At 34.2% G+C, this 17,500-nt stretch overlaps 2 protein-coding genes and 1 non-coding gene across 4 annotated transcripts in view; all 3 read right to left on the bottom strand.

Moving 5' to 3' along the window:
- Positions 1 to 196: 196 nt before the first annotated feature.
- LOC117123223 (organic cation transporter protein-like) lies at positions 197 to 8,420 on the bottom strand. Its single transcript, XM_033269073.1, has 9 exons — positions 7,979 to 8,420; positions 6,354 to 6,584; positions 5,595 to 5,791; positions 4,839 to 5,150; positions 4,149 to 4,283; positions 3,296 to 3,381; positions 2,878 to 2,998; positions 1,225 to 1,297; positions 197 to 602 (listed from the first exon to the last, which is right to left on the bottom strand). The coding sequence occupies exons 1-9, from the start codon at positions 8,396 to 8,398 to the stop codon at positions 393 to 395; spliced, it is 1,785 nt and encodes a 594-aa protein (XP_033124964.1). The 5' UTR covers positions 8,399 to 8,420; the 3' UTR covers positions 197 to 392.
- A 2,534-nt stretch (positions 8,421 to 10,954) lies between these two features.
- Trnas-uga lies at positions 10,955 to 11,027 on the bottom strand. Its single transcript has one exon. It is a non-coding gene; the product is annotated as a tRNA-Ser (tRNA).
- A 2,679-nt stretch (positions 11,028 to 13,706) lies between these two features.
- Positions 13,707 to 17,500, bottom strand: part of LOC117123222 (myosin light chain kinase family member 4-like) — a 13,528-nt gene continuing 9,734 nt past the window's right edge. For both annotated transcript variants that reach the window (XM_033269070.1, XM_033269072.1), the window contains exons 2-3: positions 15,417 to 16,270; positions 13,707 to 14,803 (exon numbers count right to left, since the gene is read on the bottom strand). In XM_033269070.1, coding sequence (XP_033124961.1) covers positions 13,769 to 14,803; positions 15,417 to 16,270 — 1,889 coding nt within the window. In that variant the 3' untranslated portion in view covers positions 13,707 to 13,768. The remainder of the gene's footprint in view (positions 14,804 to 15,416; positions 16,271 to 17,500) is intronic.

Below are 17,500 nucleotides of genomic sequence, written 5' to 3'. Positions count from 1 at the left end.
ACCTAATGGACAGCATATTGCTGATTAAAATCAGAAGCATTAAAACATATCAGTAGATTTTTGGCGTCGAGTAGAGGATGAAGAATGATTTGTAAGATTTATATCTGTTAATTAAACATGTTTTTCAGCTCATATACGTTCCTCTGAACAGGATTCTAATTAGCTTACACACGACACATGCATGCACGCAATATACTTTTATATTATAGATCCAATATTTTAATAAAATCGCAATTCTATTTAATAAAATTGTACTAAAAACAATTAATTAAATTATGTTTGGTACCCTAGTTTCTCTAACAATACGTAAATGTAAACGGTTACATATAAACTAATAGATTTAATAGATAAATGTAATTATTATGTTAGCAATTATTATGTATTAGTTCAATCTAAATTTTCGTAGAATTGTAATCAAGATCTTCAGCGGGAGTGGGTGAGTATGCTAAAGTTACAGGCTTTACATTCTTGAAATCCTCACCGTCCTTGATTGTTTCTGGGAGAGGGCGGTTCAAAGTTTCGGACAACAACAAAGCAACTAAACCTGAAAACAGCGACAACGTAGCAAATAGCACCATCGGTATCCACGTAATGGATCTTCCCTGTGAATAACAAACGACAGAAGAAAATAAATATAATTGCGATGTAATGTCAATATGGAGAGCATGTTCCCCCTTGTTGGGTGATCTCATTGGATCCTCTCCTATTATAAGTAAGGGATAAAAACGATTTAAATAGCATTTGACCACCCACCCACAGACTCACTCTAAGCCACTTACGACTACTATTTTATCTAATAATTACTTGTACATATAATGATGATAAACAAATAATAATAGTAATACAGCAAACATATCCATGTTAATAAACACGTTTTGTAATATTATTTTAGTAATAAAATATCAAATCACTATTCCAAAAAATTCCATATTTTTCTTCCCATTCATTGGAACTAGGCATACACACACTAAATGGTTTTAAAGGTCTGGGAAGTGTGTTTAGCCACGAGAAAAATCATGGTGGTGTCATTATAACATTCACGACATTTGTGTGGAGCCCTATATTCAGACTTAGCAAATTTTATTTGACATCATGACCATATATAGACACAAAAAAATGATAATCTGGACAGAGCTTTGGTTTATGATAGCAAATAACTTAACACAACGTTGCAGCAATGTTCAGAACGGTCAGAACTCAGAAATCATGATGTCTTTATCTTACCGTGTACATAATGTAAGGCGCGCACATACCACCAATTCGCGCCATTGTAGAACATTCCCCGAGTCCAATATTCCTGTAATATCAGAAAAAAATTTCCCTCTTAAAACAAAACATCTCGAGTAGAGAAGCACTGAATACAGCCCAAGTCATACACAATTGTATGCCCTACTGATGATGCCAATTGCATTCTGTAGGCGTACACATGTTGATTACAGAGATTCAGCATCTTTCCTATCCTGAGAAAAAATACTAAATACACCATCATTACAGGAGACATCGAGCAGATATAATTCAGGTTTTTAAAGGGTATTGAATATTGTCAGATTGATAAGCTTTTTGATATATATCTTGGTTCTAGAACTCGTGGTCATCCACTCAAGAACAAAGTTGCGTAAAAATGCTTTTTCTTTGCCCGAAGAACCTGTTGCTGCCTCTACAATTAACCACTTCAAGTGTATTCTTGATAAGTACAATCCGCTCAAAATATGCTCCTTATCAACAGATTGACCTGATAGCATATTAGCATCGTTTTTTAGTGGTCTCTATTTCCAGGATAAAAATCCTGGAATTCAGTATATTCAGTAGTATATTGTTTTACCCAACATAATATAAATATTAAGTAACAGATAAGTAATTGCCATAAATCAGTATTGGTCACATTGATTTATAAAGTTTAGACAACAAACAAATGAGATTATAAAGTTGATAATATTCACACAAAAGCTAGCAGAAGGCTGCATATATTAGGTCGCTTAACGGGAAAACACCATATAAGTTTTTTTTTTAACTTCAGATTCCTCCATTTCTTGCTACTTACTTAGAAGACATGAAATGTATAATTTTATTTTGTTTATTGCTGGAAACAAAGTTTATTGTATTATTGTATTGTAAAATGTTACTTAATATTTTCACTATTTCCGGCCAATTAACGATCTTTTGCAAACCCAGTTTGGAAATCTGGTCTATCTACTAAATCTGTATATCCACTAAACTAACATTAATTTATTTGTACATAATTTTTCACCATATTGTATCAATTTTATTGTTTTTATTAAATTTATTGAACTATTGATTTATTATCTTGTTCAATCTTTACTTATTTTATTTAATACATTAATACCTAGTTTTTAATACTATTCATGCATTTTATCAATATTTTGAGTGTTGTCTAATTCTGTATTGTTTGTATTCAGGTTAGTTGCATTTTATCGTACGTTTTGTATTTCTGTTTGATTGTGCTTTGCATTTAGTAATTTTAATAGTATTATTTTATTAATTCTTAACATCAAAGTAATTAAGTTTTTGCTGCAAAATATATTAATAATATACTTGAATACTATCCATGTTAAAAACGATTGTGGTGATACAGATAACAGTTATGATTATAATAATAACAACGAATGTAATGCTGAAAATTAGTGAGACAATACTTATAGTTATATTAGTATATATAATCTTTATTTTATGATTATATTTTACAGGATAGTAATGATGACGATAACAATGAAGGAGATGACGATCATGATGATTGTGATAAAAATGATGAAAAGATGATGAAAAAGAATAAGATGATGATGATTATGATTATGATGATGATGAAGATAATGATGATGGTGGTGGTGATAATGATGATGATGATAATAATAAATTTACCTGATAACTGTCGGGTATATTTCAGAAGTATATACCCAGACAAGTGCGAAAGTAACCGTTATGCAGCATTTTCCGATGAAAGCAACAGCAATAATTAGTATTGTGAGATCTTTACCGTCATCTAAGGAAAATCAATATCGGGGAGAAGAAAGCAAAAATTAAAAGTAGAAAGAATAGAGTTGACATTGTAGTTATTAACCTCTAAAATATTTTCTATTATCATTTTAAAATAATGTCTAATTTGTTTCTGTACCCTAACTGTATGTCTAAAAGTGTTTACAGAAAAAAAAATCGAATTATGTTATTAACAATACCAATTCTATATAATGGTTATCATGATAAAATCCCTTTGGTTTTGATCAATATTAGCAATGGTGGTGGTGGTAGTAGTAGTAATAATGGAAACATAAAATATCACCAGTTTCTTGAGGAATAGCTGTTGTCAAAACGCACCCAACAGAAGCAATAACGTGGAATACTAGAGCCAATCTTCTGCGAGCAAATCTGTACCAAGTAAAACAACATAAACTTCAACCAACTCAAAATAGAGAGGAATATTCAAAAACGTTTAGTATTATCAGTATTACCATTATGGCCATTATATTTCATCAACTTCATTTTCATCATCTTTATCGTCAACATAATTCTCATTCTTCTCATCACCATCATCATCATAATCATCTTCATCCGTCCCATCATCAGCTAAGAATCATCAAAATTCTCACAAAAATATCAAAATACATAGAAAAAATATTCTCATATCAATATTAAGATTAAAATTATTATAATTATCATGTTTCAATGCACTGTAATTAATTAGAGAGTAGGCCTTGGTAGTTTTCGCCGCACGACGTTAACCTTAACTATAACGTTAGTACCCAACATGCAGCGCGATACCTCCGCCCCCTTTTGTAAATAAATCGAAATACGCATGCGAAAACCGTAACTAACGTACGTCGAGCACCTAAAATCCTGAAATTAACGTACTCCGCACCGCAAGATGAATAAATTATGAAGTCATCCGTTATCGTTAAAGGTAACGTTGTGCAGCGAAAACTGCCTAATAGCAGACGCAAGGTATTGTGCCCTCTCACTATTAATATTACTTTTCATCTTTGACATCTATGATCGCGCAAATGCTGGAAATAACTAGGACGCCCTCTTTTAATTACAAGTACTTTCTGCGCAAATGGACGCTTCTACAGTACTTTGTTACTCGTAAAACTTTGTTACTCGTATAAAATCTTTGATAAATTTATAAACTTGCATACCTTGGCAATGCCCACAAAGTAAATAGATGGGCTGCTACATCTGCTACGCCAATGATAAAGAAATTCACGAAACGATTTCCAGCCAAAGAAGATGAATTAAGAGATAATCCGTAGTACACCAAACTGTTCACAAACCTTAATAAAAGTAGTTTAAACAAGTTTTTATGTCGACTCAAAATGAAATTGTCAACATTGCTTCACAAATTCAGAGCCGAAGAGGACAGCCATAATTGGCTATGAAAAAAAAATCATATTAGTGCTCACAGATATACAGTACACAAATGATTGAATAAATACCTATCCGTAATAAATATCGCGGGTTCATTATTAGCGATTTTGTAGACACGAACGCCAAATCTAGGAAAACATTCAAATACAGTATTCCCAAGCCTCTCTTGGAGTTTCGATACTGAATAACCGATCTCCAATGGATTAACAACAACTACAAATAATTAGCATCGGCGCTGATTTCAAACTACTCCTCACCGAGAGTTCGGTTTGTAGAACCAAGTCTTTTCAGATAAGGACTTAAATTGGAGGTCCAGTGTACACATCTGGCTTGTGTGCGCTTTAAAAACCCAATCGCATCTTTCGGAAGAGTGGGGGTCACGAGGTAATAATAAAGTAGGTTTAATAATAAAAATATATATAATTTTGGTTTGAAAAACGTAGTATAAATGACTGTCTTACCACATGTAACTTAAAACTATAGTAACAATACGCAACCGTGAAGTACGTACTGTATCCATAAAAGTGTAAGTTCGTTTTGATTTCAGCTGAATTACATCGTTAGTCTCTTCATCTGAGATATTAGGCTTTGTTCCGGGGACTCTAACTGAACAATTAACTTTCTTTGTGTTTTCGTTTGGTTTACATTCATCTTGATCCTCGTTTATGAAATCTGGGTCAACTCCGTTGAATTTAGCCATCTTCACAAGTACCTTTTTTAGATCACTCATTCGACCCTGCGATTGAAGCCATCTTGGAGACTCAACAACAAACCTTAAATACAACATAATAAAATTATAACAACATGCAGTAACACAGTATATTGGCCTCATTGAATATACATACATATATATCTGGAATGTTTGGACTAGTGTTTTTGTTTTTTCTCTATATTTTTTTTTTTAATAAATGGCGTTCAAAGCAGTTCTATAACGACTTAAGCACCGTGAGTGTATGATTATTATTATTTTTTTTTTACTTACATTAATAATAATAATAATAATAATAATAATAAAAGGTAAACTAAGTACCACAAAGGCATAACAGTAACTTAAATTATTTATTGCTTAGCGCACACACTCTGGTTACCACCAATTTGAACGACTGAGTTAATCTTTGAGCTATTAGCTCTTTTCTCATAGTGGATTGTAATTTGTAATATCTGTTATTAATGTATATTGATTTAATTTGAAAACAAAGAAGCAATATACTTCATACCACCAACCAGGCAAGAAGAGAATTACAGGAAACGTAATAGCAAGTTGGAAATAGCGCCAATTTTGAAAGAGGTAGCCGATAGGTGCAAGTAAGCAAAGGCCTGTTCCCCAAAAGACTGGCGAAATACAGGATGCCGTTGATCTTTGCTCAGGCGGAAACAGCTCAAGTATTAAAATGAAGATGGATGAAAACGTAGCCTGAAATTCGAATATTAACCAAAATTAATTAAAAAATAAATAATTCTAAATATATTACCACAAAATTATCAATCTCACTCTCAATCTGGTCATTTATATAATGCCGTTCTTGACAAATACAAAGCGCTGTCATGTATTGCGAGGTTTAGTAAGAACTGACTTTCAGATTTGATTATATTTTCGTAAATTAAGATGACGTAAAAAGTTACTGGAAACTTAATATAACCAACCATAATAACTGTTTAAGGCACTACAATTCTAAACATTTTGATAATTATTCAATTCTTCCTGAATTTATTCTGAACAGAACTTAATGTATTTTTAATAATTTCATCCAGTAATATTTACAAATGTGAAAAGAATATAAGCATTTAAACAGCATTTAAAAGAAAATATAGAATTATAAATAGAGTTAAGTCAATTTAGGTAAATTGATTAAAATATGGCATAATAAATTCAAGTAATTATTATGGAATATACAGGGATGAAATTAGACAAAAAATTAGTATATCAAGATATCGAAAAATACTATGTCAAAAGGCATACACGATCTATATCTTACCGCCACGCACATTGCTAATATGAACCACATGATTACGAATATTATGTAGCTGTGAGTGAATGCTATCCCGATGCCGACGACGCTCCAACCAACCATTCCAACCCAGGCGACCATCTTGCGTCCAAACATATCTGATAGTTGTCCACTAGATAACGCTCCAAACAAAACGCCGCAGAACATAATGGAGACAGCGTTTGGAGCAAGAATTGCTTTGTCACATACCAAATTCAGCTAAAAAAAGGATAATATAAAATAATAAAATATATAAAATAAAATAATATAAAAATTGTGTTTATATGTTTTTGTTTTACAATTGTACGTTTATTACAAATGACAAATATACAGTATTTTCAGCGTTTCCTTGTGATTGTGAAACTTTTATCTATTTAGATTATTTATTTGCTTAATGTGCTGTCTATATTGTTGAAGCGTTGGCGTATACGGCCACGCACTCATGACAGTGAAGCTCTGCAGGTTAAAGCAAAAACTAAAACTATTTACCCTATCAAGTTTTCACTTGCATATATATATTAGAAAACAAATTGGTTGTGAATTATCTTACACAAAATAAAATATGCTTCTCAAAATAATTTTTATTATGATAAAAAATAACAATAATTTGTTTCAAGTGCTGTTAATAAATATATATTGCAATGTTTTAAAATTAATATTTATTCTATGAAAAATTACATTAAATGAGTAATTGTCTTTAAATTTCTAAAAATAAAATAAGCCATTTCAATTCAATTTACATTATAAGCTTACAAAAATGATATTCAGTCAACAAAGATGGCAAGAGGTCTGACTGTCATGATTTTGCATGCATACATGTACTAAAACGGAAAATAAATTACCACGACAAGATAGGGGGCGCCCTTTTAGAATTCGAATAATTTTAATAATAATAAATAATAATAATTATTATTCATTAATTTTATTTATATATTTATTTCATTTTTATTTTGATTTTTACTTTCATAATAATAATTATTATTATTACTAATATTTTTATTATTATTATTATCATTATTATTATTATTATTATTATTATTATTACATACATCATCACCTTTAGATTGACGACACTCATAGATCATTTGGTGCGTTCATAATGAACCAAAATAAACGAGTTAAGTTTCTTATGTACAAGTACATAAAATATTTAAAAAAAATACATGAAAGACATGAAATTCTAAGGAAATAAATACAAGTAGTACACTGCTGATGAGGCAAGTAGCTCTTCGAAATACATGACAAGGAAATACAATTACATGAATAACATGCTTCATTTGTGTCTCAATGAAGGGCCAACTGAACCACCAATCAACTCTACAATAAAGTACGGGTAAAGAAAATTAATTTGCTACAAATTAATCAGTAATAAAGATACTTAATCTATGACAAGGTATATAATGCTTAAGTTCTTTTTCTCTACGCTCGTTTTCCATAAATTTTACAAAATTTATCAAAGCATTTCATAGCTATCGAAATTCGTTAAGTGTTTAAATATTTTCATTTTAGAAGGACGCCCTCTCGTGGTAGTACAATGCGAGAAGGGGCTCTGTTTCAAGGAAACCCGGACAATCGGACCTCTTCATTCTATACTCTTTTGCAGTACATTTTACCTCAGATACCAATGTCACTGCATTCTTCGATATGTCATACTCCCAGCCTTTCTCGCAGGTTGTTGTTTCATTTAGGTACATGTTTGTTTCGTTATACATGCTACATTTTGAAAACGTTCCGTCCTTCTGAATGGGTATGCTAACGTTAGAAACGGTTTTACATCGATGTTGTGGCTCATACATAATAAACACGGGTGACAGCACTTGCCAACTTGGAAATAATGCTTGCAGTGGAGAAAGTATTATGATGAATAATATTTGGTAGCGCCCAAAACTGCCGATTCGTTTAAAAAACTTGTCTATGTTCATATTTGAAGACATCTGTAAAAAAAAATGTATTGTGGAATCAGAAATTAAACTTAGTCGGTAATGTGTAAGTAATATTGGACCCGTATGTAAATTTGCATAATTGCATAACATTACACAATCAATATTTGACCATTCTGTACATCAATTGACCCTTACTTATATCCTTTATTGTATTAAAATATAATGACGTTATATTCTATCAATTTTGGTAGTAATTTACATTTTTTTTCATGACACAGTAATGCTTTATACTACCCTCATGTGCTCGTAATATGTGACGGTGTTTTTAAAATCACTATTATACCATCAATGATGACGTACAACGTCTAGTAGCCAGACCAAGTGGAAGCGTGTTGCGGAGCGTGTAAGGTGTTGGAAGGTCAGGGGTTCGAAATTCAGGGAACGGAAGAGGTTGTGCATTGTGTGTGACTGATTCTGTCCAGGGGAGAAAAGTGCCTTGGGCATTTATTTTTTCTTTTGTATAGGCCTATGTGCGCTATATAAATCTAATAAAATATTGATCAAAATAATAGGCCTACTAACATAAAGTACATCTTGGATAGGTTGTCGGTGCATGAACCGAAATGATTAACGCGAAACGTCGAAGTGGAAGGTGAATTACTTATCCAAAAATTATTTCTACACCTCAAATTAACAAAACTTTTAATATTGAAGCAGTAATTTGAATGATTTTTTAAAACTACTACTACTATTACTGAAAGTACGTCGGAAAAACGTTTCGGGCATTCCCAATTGTATGATTTTCAGCCTACAAAGCGTTTGGACATCACCCCTGTCAATTTATAGTTAAGAATCCCAATCAACGCTGAGAAAGGACGTAGCGTCATCAATAATGTTAACTTAATATTGCAAGATTTAAACAGAAATTGAATGTGAACGAAAATTGTAGACGGTCGTGGATTAAGGATAGGTGCTGAGTAATATACGTTAGACAAGTCAACAATTTAAAGTAAATGGAATTTGAAAAAAGTTAGGGATCGACAAAGGGACACGCTTTCACACTAAATGGAAAAATGCAAAGAAACAGCTGACAGAAGAAGAGGTTTTAAGTGACTCACAACTAAAGAAAATAAGGGTACAGCAATTTGTTTTCGTGTTTATACATTTATTGAGTGTTTAAATTTGGGTTGTAAAATGAAAAAGCAACCTTGTCTGTGGGCTGATAAGAGATGGGGAGTTTTGCTGTTTTTTCATAGGAATTTTGCGTTGTATTACTGCTAATGTGTTTTCAATTTATTTTTGTTTTTCGTAATTATCTTGTCTGTATTTATGATTTTCGAATCTAAAATGTTTCATTAAGCAACGAGTAAGAAGAAATTAGAGAAAGAGAAAACGTCATTGCTTTAAAAGAGATTAATTTTTTGCTGTCCTGAGTGGATGAGTAGGGAGCTTTCGATTTGTGCGACGACGCGACGGTAGAACGGAATCGCTCATGCGTGACCGTCCGACCTGGCGACCTACGTTCTCTGCATACGTATATTTGGCCAATTTGCGTTCCAGAATCTACTCGACGAGGTGACCTTAACGTTCTCGCGGATGACTTAGTGACGTCACTAGGTTCTACGCCCTACCGTCGTCGTGCAATCGAAATCTCCCTAGTGGATGGCTGCGACAGTTCATACAACTGATGGAAACGCTCACACATAATGGAGCTATTGTGCGGTATACGCATCAAACCTAATATATATAAATAATAACAGTACTCGAAATAATAACAGAATTTTATAATAATCATCAAGCATAGTCCTACAACGGAAGTTTGAATTGTATGGCGGGACTCGAACCCGGTAGACGAACAAATCTTAACCCTTTCCAGTCGTATGGCGTCGCGACCACGCCCTGTTTGACCATACTTTATAGCTATGTTTGCCCTCTATATGATTGTTTGAGAGTGATGTAAGCGTATTTCTGTAGAGAACCTCCTGTATTTAGACCAAGTAAAATGCCTGCACCCAGTAAAAAACCCGACATATACTGTAGATGATGTAATTTCTCAGGTTTTACAGCCTTAGGAAATGGGGCAGACTGAAAGGGTTAACAGATTCGAATTTTTTGAAAAGAAATACCGGAACAGTAGAATGCAACTCCTATATCATATGTCTATATTGTATAAAACATTATATATTTGTTAGTATTGAATTATCTGGTGACACTAGACCACGGAGGCTTCATGGTTGAACAGATTCAAATACCACCAGATACACTCTATTACACAATAGGTGCATATAACATAAATTAAGATAGTCGTTAACACTGTTAAATCATATATAAATAATCAAAGTAAGGTAAATACAGTGTTGTAACAAAGGACTTAATAATGCATCGTGGAACATAGTCCTCAACGAATGCAGTCCTGTAAATAAACAAATAAAGAAATTGTGTAATAAAATGCCTCTGGCGGGACTCGAACCTGCGACTTCTCGCTGTCAAGGCGAGTGTCATAACCACTAGACCACGGAGGCTTCATGGTTGAACAGGTTGAAATACCACCAGATACACTCTATTACACAATAGTCTCTTATACACATCTAGATGTGTATAAGAGACAGGCAATATAGGTTGAATTTTTTTTCAATACATCGTGTAGCATAGCTCTCAACGAATGTAGTCCTGTAAATAAATGAATAAAGAAATTGTGTAATAAAATGCCTCTGGCGGGACTCGAACCTGCGACCTCTCGCTGTCAAGGCGAGTGTCATAACCACTAGACCACGGAGGCTTCATGGTTGAACAGGTTGAAATACCACCAGATACACTCTATTACACAATAGGTACGACTAGTCGCAGGTTCGAGTCCCGCCAGAGGCATTTTATTACACAATTTCTTTATTTACAGGACTGCATTCGTTGAGGACTATGTTCCACGATGCATTATTAAGTCCTTTATTACAACACTGTATTTACCTTACTTTGATTATTTATATATATATATATATGTATATATATATATATATAGGCCTATATGTTATTATAATGTATTAAATGGAGGTCACCCTTAAAGTTCTTCGAACTTATTTGACCTCCATCCAAAAAAATGTTTATTTTAATCTTATTAAGTACTGTACATTAATTTTGCCTATATTGTATGTTCAACTGTATATGATTTGATTTGTGTGAAAAATCAAACTTAAACAAACAATCATCATCATTATCACCACCACCACCACCAATATTTTCATTATCAATATCGTCATCATTATCATTAACAAATCATCGTCGTCTTCATTTTACCTGCCTGTTAGTGGCAATGATTCGCTTTTGGTTTGGAATAAATAAATAACTAAATAAATAAATTATTGTCAAACATTATCATTTCACCATCATCAGCAACTCGTCATCATCTCATAATCAGTATTAGTGTTTCTTCTTTCGTGTGAGTTGGCGTATCGCACGTACGTTTGTTACAGATTGCGATTGTGTCTCATATAAGAGCCATTAACATTGAGTCGGAAATAATCAAAGTACGGTAGGCCAGGGTAGGCGTAGGCCCTAGTTCCCACTTTTAAAAAGACTGTTGCAGCGCAACGTACGCAACACAACGTAAAAAAAACCGCTCTTCCGGCTATTTCGCATCTCCCCCTCCTTACGGAAAGTTGAAATTGTAATAGATTGTATACGGTTACTGTAGCACTCTTAACATCAGAAATCGTTTGTATTTATATATTTTAAAAAAAATTATCTAGGCGTGGCCTAGTATGCTACATTTCTATAGTTACTGAGCAAATTACTGATATCGTGAGCTAGTTGGTTGTCTATAAAACAAAGACCACAAACTTCAATAATCTCGTGATTTTGTAACAGCTTGATGTACTGTATTATCATTAAAATAAAAAAGAAAAACAAATAGGTGTTTTCGTTTTTGAGTCGTCTGTCTTCGACTATAGACCCATCGTGAGCTATTTGTCATACAAATGCAGACACAGTAGTAGGGGGTGTTTCGGCAATTATTTTGGCAATGCTTATGCTAATCCCAGTGTCCCCACTCTCATTTTGGTGATTTTTCAAAACCTCCACACGACTTTGTCGTACAATATACAAAGACAGAGGTAAATTTATCTCATACATAAAATCAGCCTTCTCCCACCAATCAAATCATCTTGTAATGTATTGAAGGTTGCCTATGCCCTATTATTAGTACAATACAGCCGAATCACAACCTATAAAAACACACAGGGCTACATGAAAGCTACAATTCCTTACCTACACAGACAACTTTTCATCAAAGCGTAAATGATATTCATGAAGGCTCGCATGAATATCATGTTTAGAACATGCGCAAATGTGCTTTTCCCTTGCGTTTCCGATCTTGCTTTGCGGAAAGTTAAATCAATTTAACTTTATCCAAACAACGCAAAAGTTGACTAGCGTCAGAAAGTTTTAGTCGTCTGTTCCCAATTGGAAGCTACTACGCCCTGAGTTGCATCACTTTGCGTCGATACATTGCGCCTGCGTCGTTGCGTTGCGTCCTAGTGGGAACCAAGTGTTGCCATGGTTTAGTGGCAGGATATAATTGGCCAAATAGGCTTCAGTGGTGGAGGAGAAGGTGGTTTAATTCGTAGAAATTTACAATATTCTATATACAAGTACTGGGATTTCGCAGTGTCAGATTACTATGGTCACAGGCATATCAAATAACTTAAAATGCATTTATTCACTCAATAACAAAACGCTAAGCATTCCTATGTTAATTTTTATTAAGTGTAATAAGTAAGTTATTAAAAGACAAGCTTACATAAAATAACATTATAGTATATAGTGTATGGTATATGGTATTAGTAGACTAGGTTATTTATAGCGAACATAAAAATATGAGTTTAATAACTACTCTATAATAATAATACATAAAACAAAATCATCAATTCGAATACAATTTGTTTTCGTATTTAACATAGGTAAATCTAACTTCTTAAAACTTACACATTAAAAAAGTGATATGAGAGGATATAAAATTGTACTACTGTATGCCACGGTCATTTAAGTAAATGATTGTAATGTATCAGTGTAACAGAAAATGTATCTGTCTTCTTTATGGCCTTTATAGCCAAGTTTGTAAGTTACGCTTGTCTCATTGCGTATTCATGTTGATCATTATCTACTAATATATATGTTGGTGTGTACACGTATGACTGGTTTAAAGATACTTTTTCGAATTATATATATAAAATATGTACATTTTACCTAACTTAATTTTATTACTTTATTGTATTTTCTTCTTATACAATTTAAAAATCAATCTGGTGTTTTTTAACTGTCACCATTTGTAAACTCATCATTTACTTAGTACAAACTAAGAAATCAGTATGCTGTCAAATTACAACATTTTGTACAACATGCGCATGAAACCAGAAAAACAAAAGGAAAAACAAACCATTAAACTTTAATTGTTTGATTCTAAATACTAAATACACAGAAGCATGAAACGATGTACTAAATTCTAAATCGATACTTTAGAGTATTATATTAATCAGCTTTTTTCAAAGACAAAACACATTGCTTTGCTGTTGGTCGTTCCGTTGGATTTCTAACCCAACACTTCAACATTAACTCCTGCAATGTGTGTGAAAGCTTCAATCCATCAACGTCGGGCTTATGATCACCATCTCCAATATGCTTCTTCAATTGATGAGCATTATAATCATCAAAAGCCTCTTCACCGCTAAATATTTCAAACATGACGAGACCAAACGAATACACATCTGCAAACACCATTCCTTTTGTGTCAAGAAATTCACCACGTAGAACTTCGGGTGCCGAATAGCGTGGAGTGCCAACCTCTTTCACCAGATCTTCCGCCCTGGCAGAGCGCGATGAGTCAGCGTAGTTTTTCATCTTGCTCAATCCAAAATCAGTAATTTTCACTTCGTGTTTGTCTACGTCGTCACCAACGTTGATCAGTACGTTAGTCGGCTTCATGTCGCAATGTGCAACATTCTCTGAATGCAGGTAAACCAAACCATCTGCAATTTCCATTGCGATGAACTTCTGATCCTCATCGCTGAATTGGTGCTGTTCAATGTGCAGTTTGTCGTACAGACTCCCTTCCATGAACTCCATTACGATGCACAGATTTGGTGTTGTGATACATGCGCCGTAGAAAGTAATGATATTCTTGTGCTCAAGTTTACAGAAGACTCGAACTTCCTCTTCGAACTGAGACAGCTTCTTCTGACTTACACGCTGGACGCGTAGCTTCTTAACGGCAACTTCTTTACCCTTTAGTTTGGCGTGGTGAACATCACCGAAACCACCATGTCCAATTATCTTTCCAATTTGAAGGTCACTGAACTGAATAACTGGACCTTCGTACCACTCGAAGGGCTTTTTAACAGGAGCCCGCTCAATAAGTGGACCTTCGTACAACTCGAAGGGCGTTTTAACAGGAGCTTGTTCTTTTTCTTCTTTCGATAACTCCAGGCGATTGAACATCTCTGTCAGACGCTGTTCCAGCAATTCATCAAGATCATCTGCTGTGAATGGTGGGTGAAACTCTTCATTCTAGATTGAATATGAAAACAAGTTAGAATTGATCATACTCGTATTTAATAATAATTATTTATTTTCATAATAGCGCCAGTGAACAATAAAATCTTCTCACAGCACTTTACAGAATGAAGGGATACAGTACGGTAGCATTTTGTACATAACTATTAAATAATTTTTATTATTTTTAAATTTTTAAAAATTTATTAAATTTTTGACAGAAGGCTTGTGTGTATAAGCCTGATTGAAGAATTATTATAAATCAATAATAATTGGGTAGACCAACATTTCGATGTCTTCAATTATAATTAATTTGGAAATCATCCGAATAAATGTTTGGTAATTATATACAGTAAATTACAATCATAAGTAATGCTAACTAATAACAAAAACTACAAAAANNNNAAAAAAAAAAAAAAAAAAAAAAAAAAAAAAAAAGCAGTAGTATCATCAGCAACACAGACACAATAAGTAATAATAAAAATAATAATTACAGTAATTAAAATACAATCGTCTCTCCAGAAGTGAAATTATTTATCAGGTTTATGGGAATCAAATGCAATCAGGCACATAACATTACCACACATCATGACAGAAAAAACATAAAAATTATTTCTTATATACGTACTGGGTTATACATGTGGTGATTGTAAGCCTCTTGCATATAACGGGTTGCAGTGTTCTTCGATGATACCGGCATACTACCAAAAGGTTCATTAGCTCTACCTAGTTTTCTATTCATTGCGTTGTCAGCATACAGCTTTGGTTCTGGCTTCACAGTGCCTTGCGTCTTCCTAATATCACCACTCATGACTGTTTTGGAGTCTTTGGATATTGGCAAACTTCCGCGTTTCATTCCAACTCTACCAACACTACGGTTGTAGGCATTATCAACGTATACTGAACTCGAAGCAGAACTTGTAGAACCTTTAGAGACCGACATGGTACCGTGTTGCATCCCAACTCTACCCAAGCTTCGGTTGTAAGAGTTATCAACGTAGGTTTTGGTAGATGCTGAACTTGAAACACTACCAGAGCTAGTTGAGCCTCTCGAGACTGGCATGCTTCCGCGTTCCATGCCAACTCTCCCCAAGTTACGATTGTAGGAATTGTCGACGTAGGTATTGCATGCAGAACTTGAAGTACTGCCAGAGCTACTTGAGCCTTTTGAGATCGGCATGCTTCCACGTTCCATACCAACTCTACCGACGCTACGGTTGTAAGAATTGTCGACGTAGGTAGGCCTATTAGTTGCCCCAGAACTACTAGCACATCCACTACTTGCACCACCGTGTGACCTACTTGCACCCCCACCACCACCACCACTTGATCTTCCTCCGCCACTAGATCGTGATACCGGAGCACTGCCCATGGGCTTACCAACCCTACCCAGACTTCGATTATACGAATTGTTAGCGTACGATGTTCCGCGAGGCATTTTGATCACAGAAGTTTGACTAAATTCCAAAAGAATCTGCCTACCTGAAATTATAAACATATAATAATAAATTCACAATTGTTAAATTGTTTAGCGTAGACCTTACATTTCCAAACACAGCGACTTAAAATAATTATACGGGTATTGTGTCTCAGGAGCATTACCTGATTCCATCTCAAATCATTCAAATCCTTTCATTTCATTTCATTTATGATTTTCATTCAATATAAAACACAAATAAAGACACAAGCCTGAGGATAACTAAAGCAAACTTAATTATTATCGAGAGGCTCCCCAATCGGAAACAAGACAACAAACACATAAAAATAGTAAGCTTAAATACAGACAATGATAAAGTACCGTACAGAATAATATTAACATTTAAAAATGCAGTCAGCACTCATTTATGAATGCAGAGACAAAATAGACCATGCGCATAAAGTAGTTTGTTCAAGAACCAGGGACGTAGCCAGGATTTTGAAAGTGGGGGGGGGGAGCCGTTATGCGAATTACGTATGACCCCGGCGGGGTCAAGGGGCGGGCGAATCCCCCTGTGAAGTAGCGCACCCTGAACGTTCTTAGGACTGTTTGAGAGGATAAAGTGAAAATTGCAATAGACGCATTTTAAATAAGCGCAAAAATAATTATATAATAAATCAACAGTGGCAGATCCAGGAATTCGAAAGAGAGGTGTACCATAGAGGGACTTTCACAGACCGAGGAAGCACCCACCTCAGCTCCACCATGGTTGGGGCTGAGGTAAGAAAATATGATTATGCATCTCTAGATGGCCGGAAATTACACTCTCGCACTTCAATTTGAATATATTTTTCCTTTGAATCGAATTGGGGCTTTGAATCGACCTCTGCTCAAAACATTCTTTATCCAGAATAGTCATAATCACGAAAAATATACATGAAAAACCAGATCACATTCTAAAAACAAACAGCAGTCACTAAGACATACATCAGGAGCCGACTGGATGGAGTTTAATGTCATACCCAGGGAAGGGCACAAATCTGTTTTGAAAGGTGGAGGGGGAGGGCATTTTGTGAGTCGACACCCACCTCAACCCCACAATGGTTGGAGCTGAGGTGAGAAAATTTGAGGAAATAGTACCTCTAGATGGCCAGAAATTACATTTTAGTAAAATTCATCACCATCACATCACCATTAGTCAAAATGAAGCGCCAAAAAAAATCTCACGATCTTTTATCAGCGATTTTTGACAACCATAGAGATCTTATTAATGTATGTGTGTATCCCATAGAAAA

Source organism: Anneissia japonica, unplaced genomic scaffold, assembly GCF_011630105.1.
Source record: "Anneissia japonica isolate Jap-2015-1 unplaced genomic scaffold, ASM1163010v1 scaffold1258_len173354_cov150, whole genome shotgun sequence".
Classification (NCBI taxonomy): Eukaryota; Metazoa; Echinodermata; class Crinoidea; order Comatulida; family Comatulidae; genus Anneissia; species Anneissia japonica.
The sequence above is the reverse complement of the archived record's forward strand: the minus strand, read 5'-3'. Positions and strand labels throughout refer to the sequence as shown.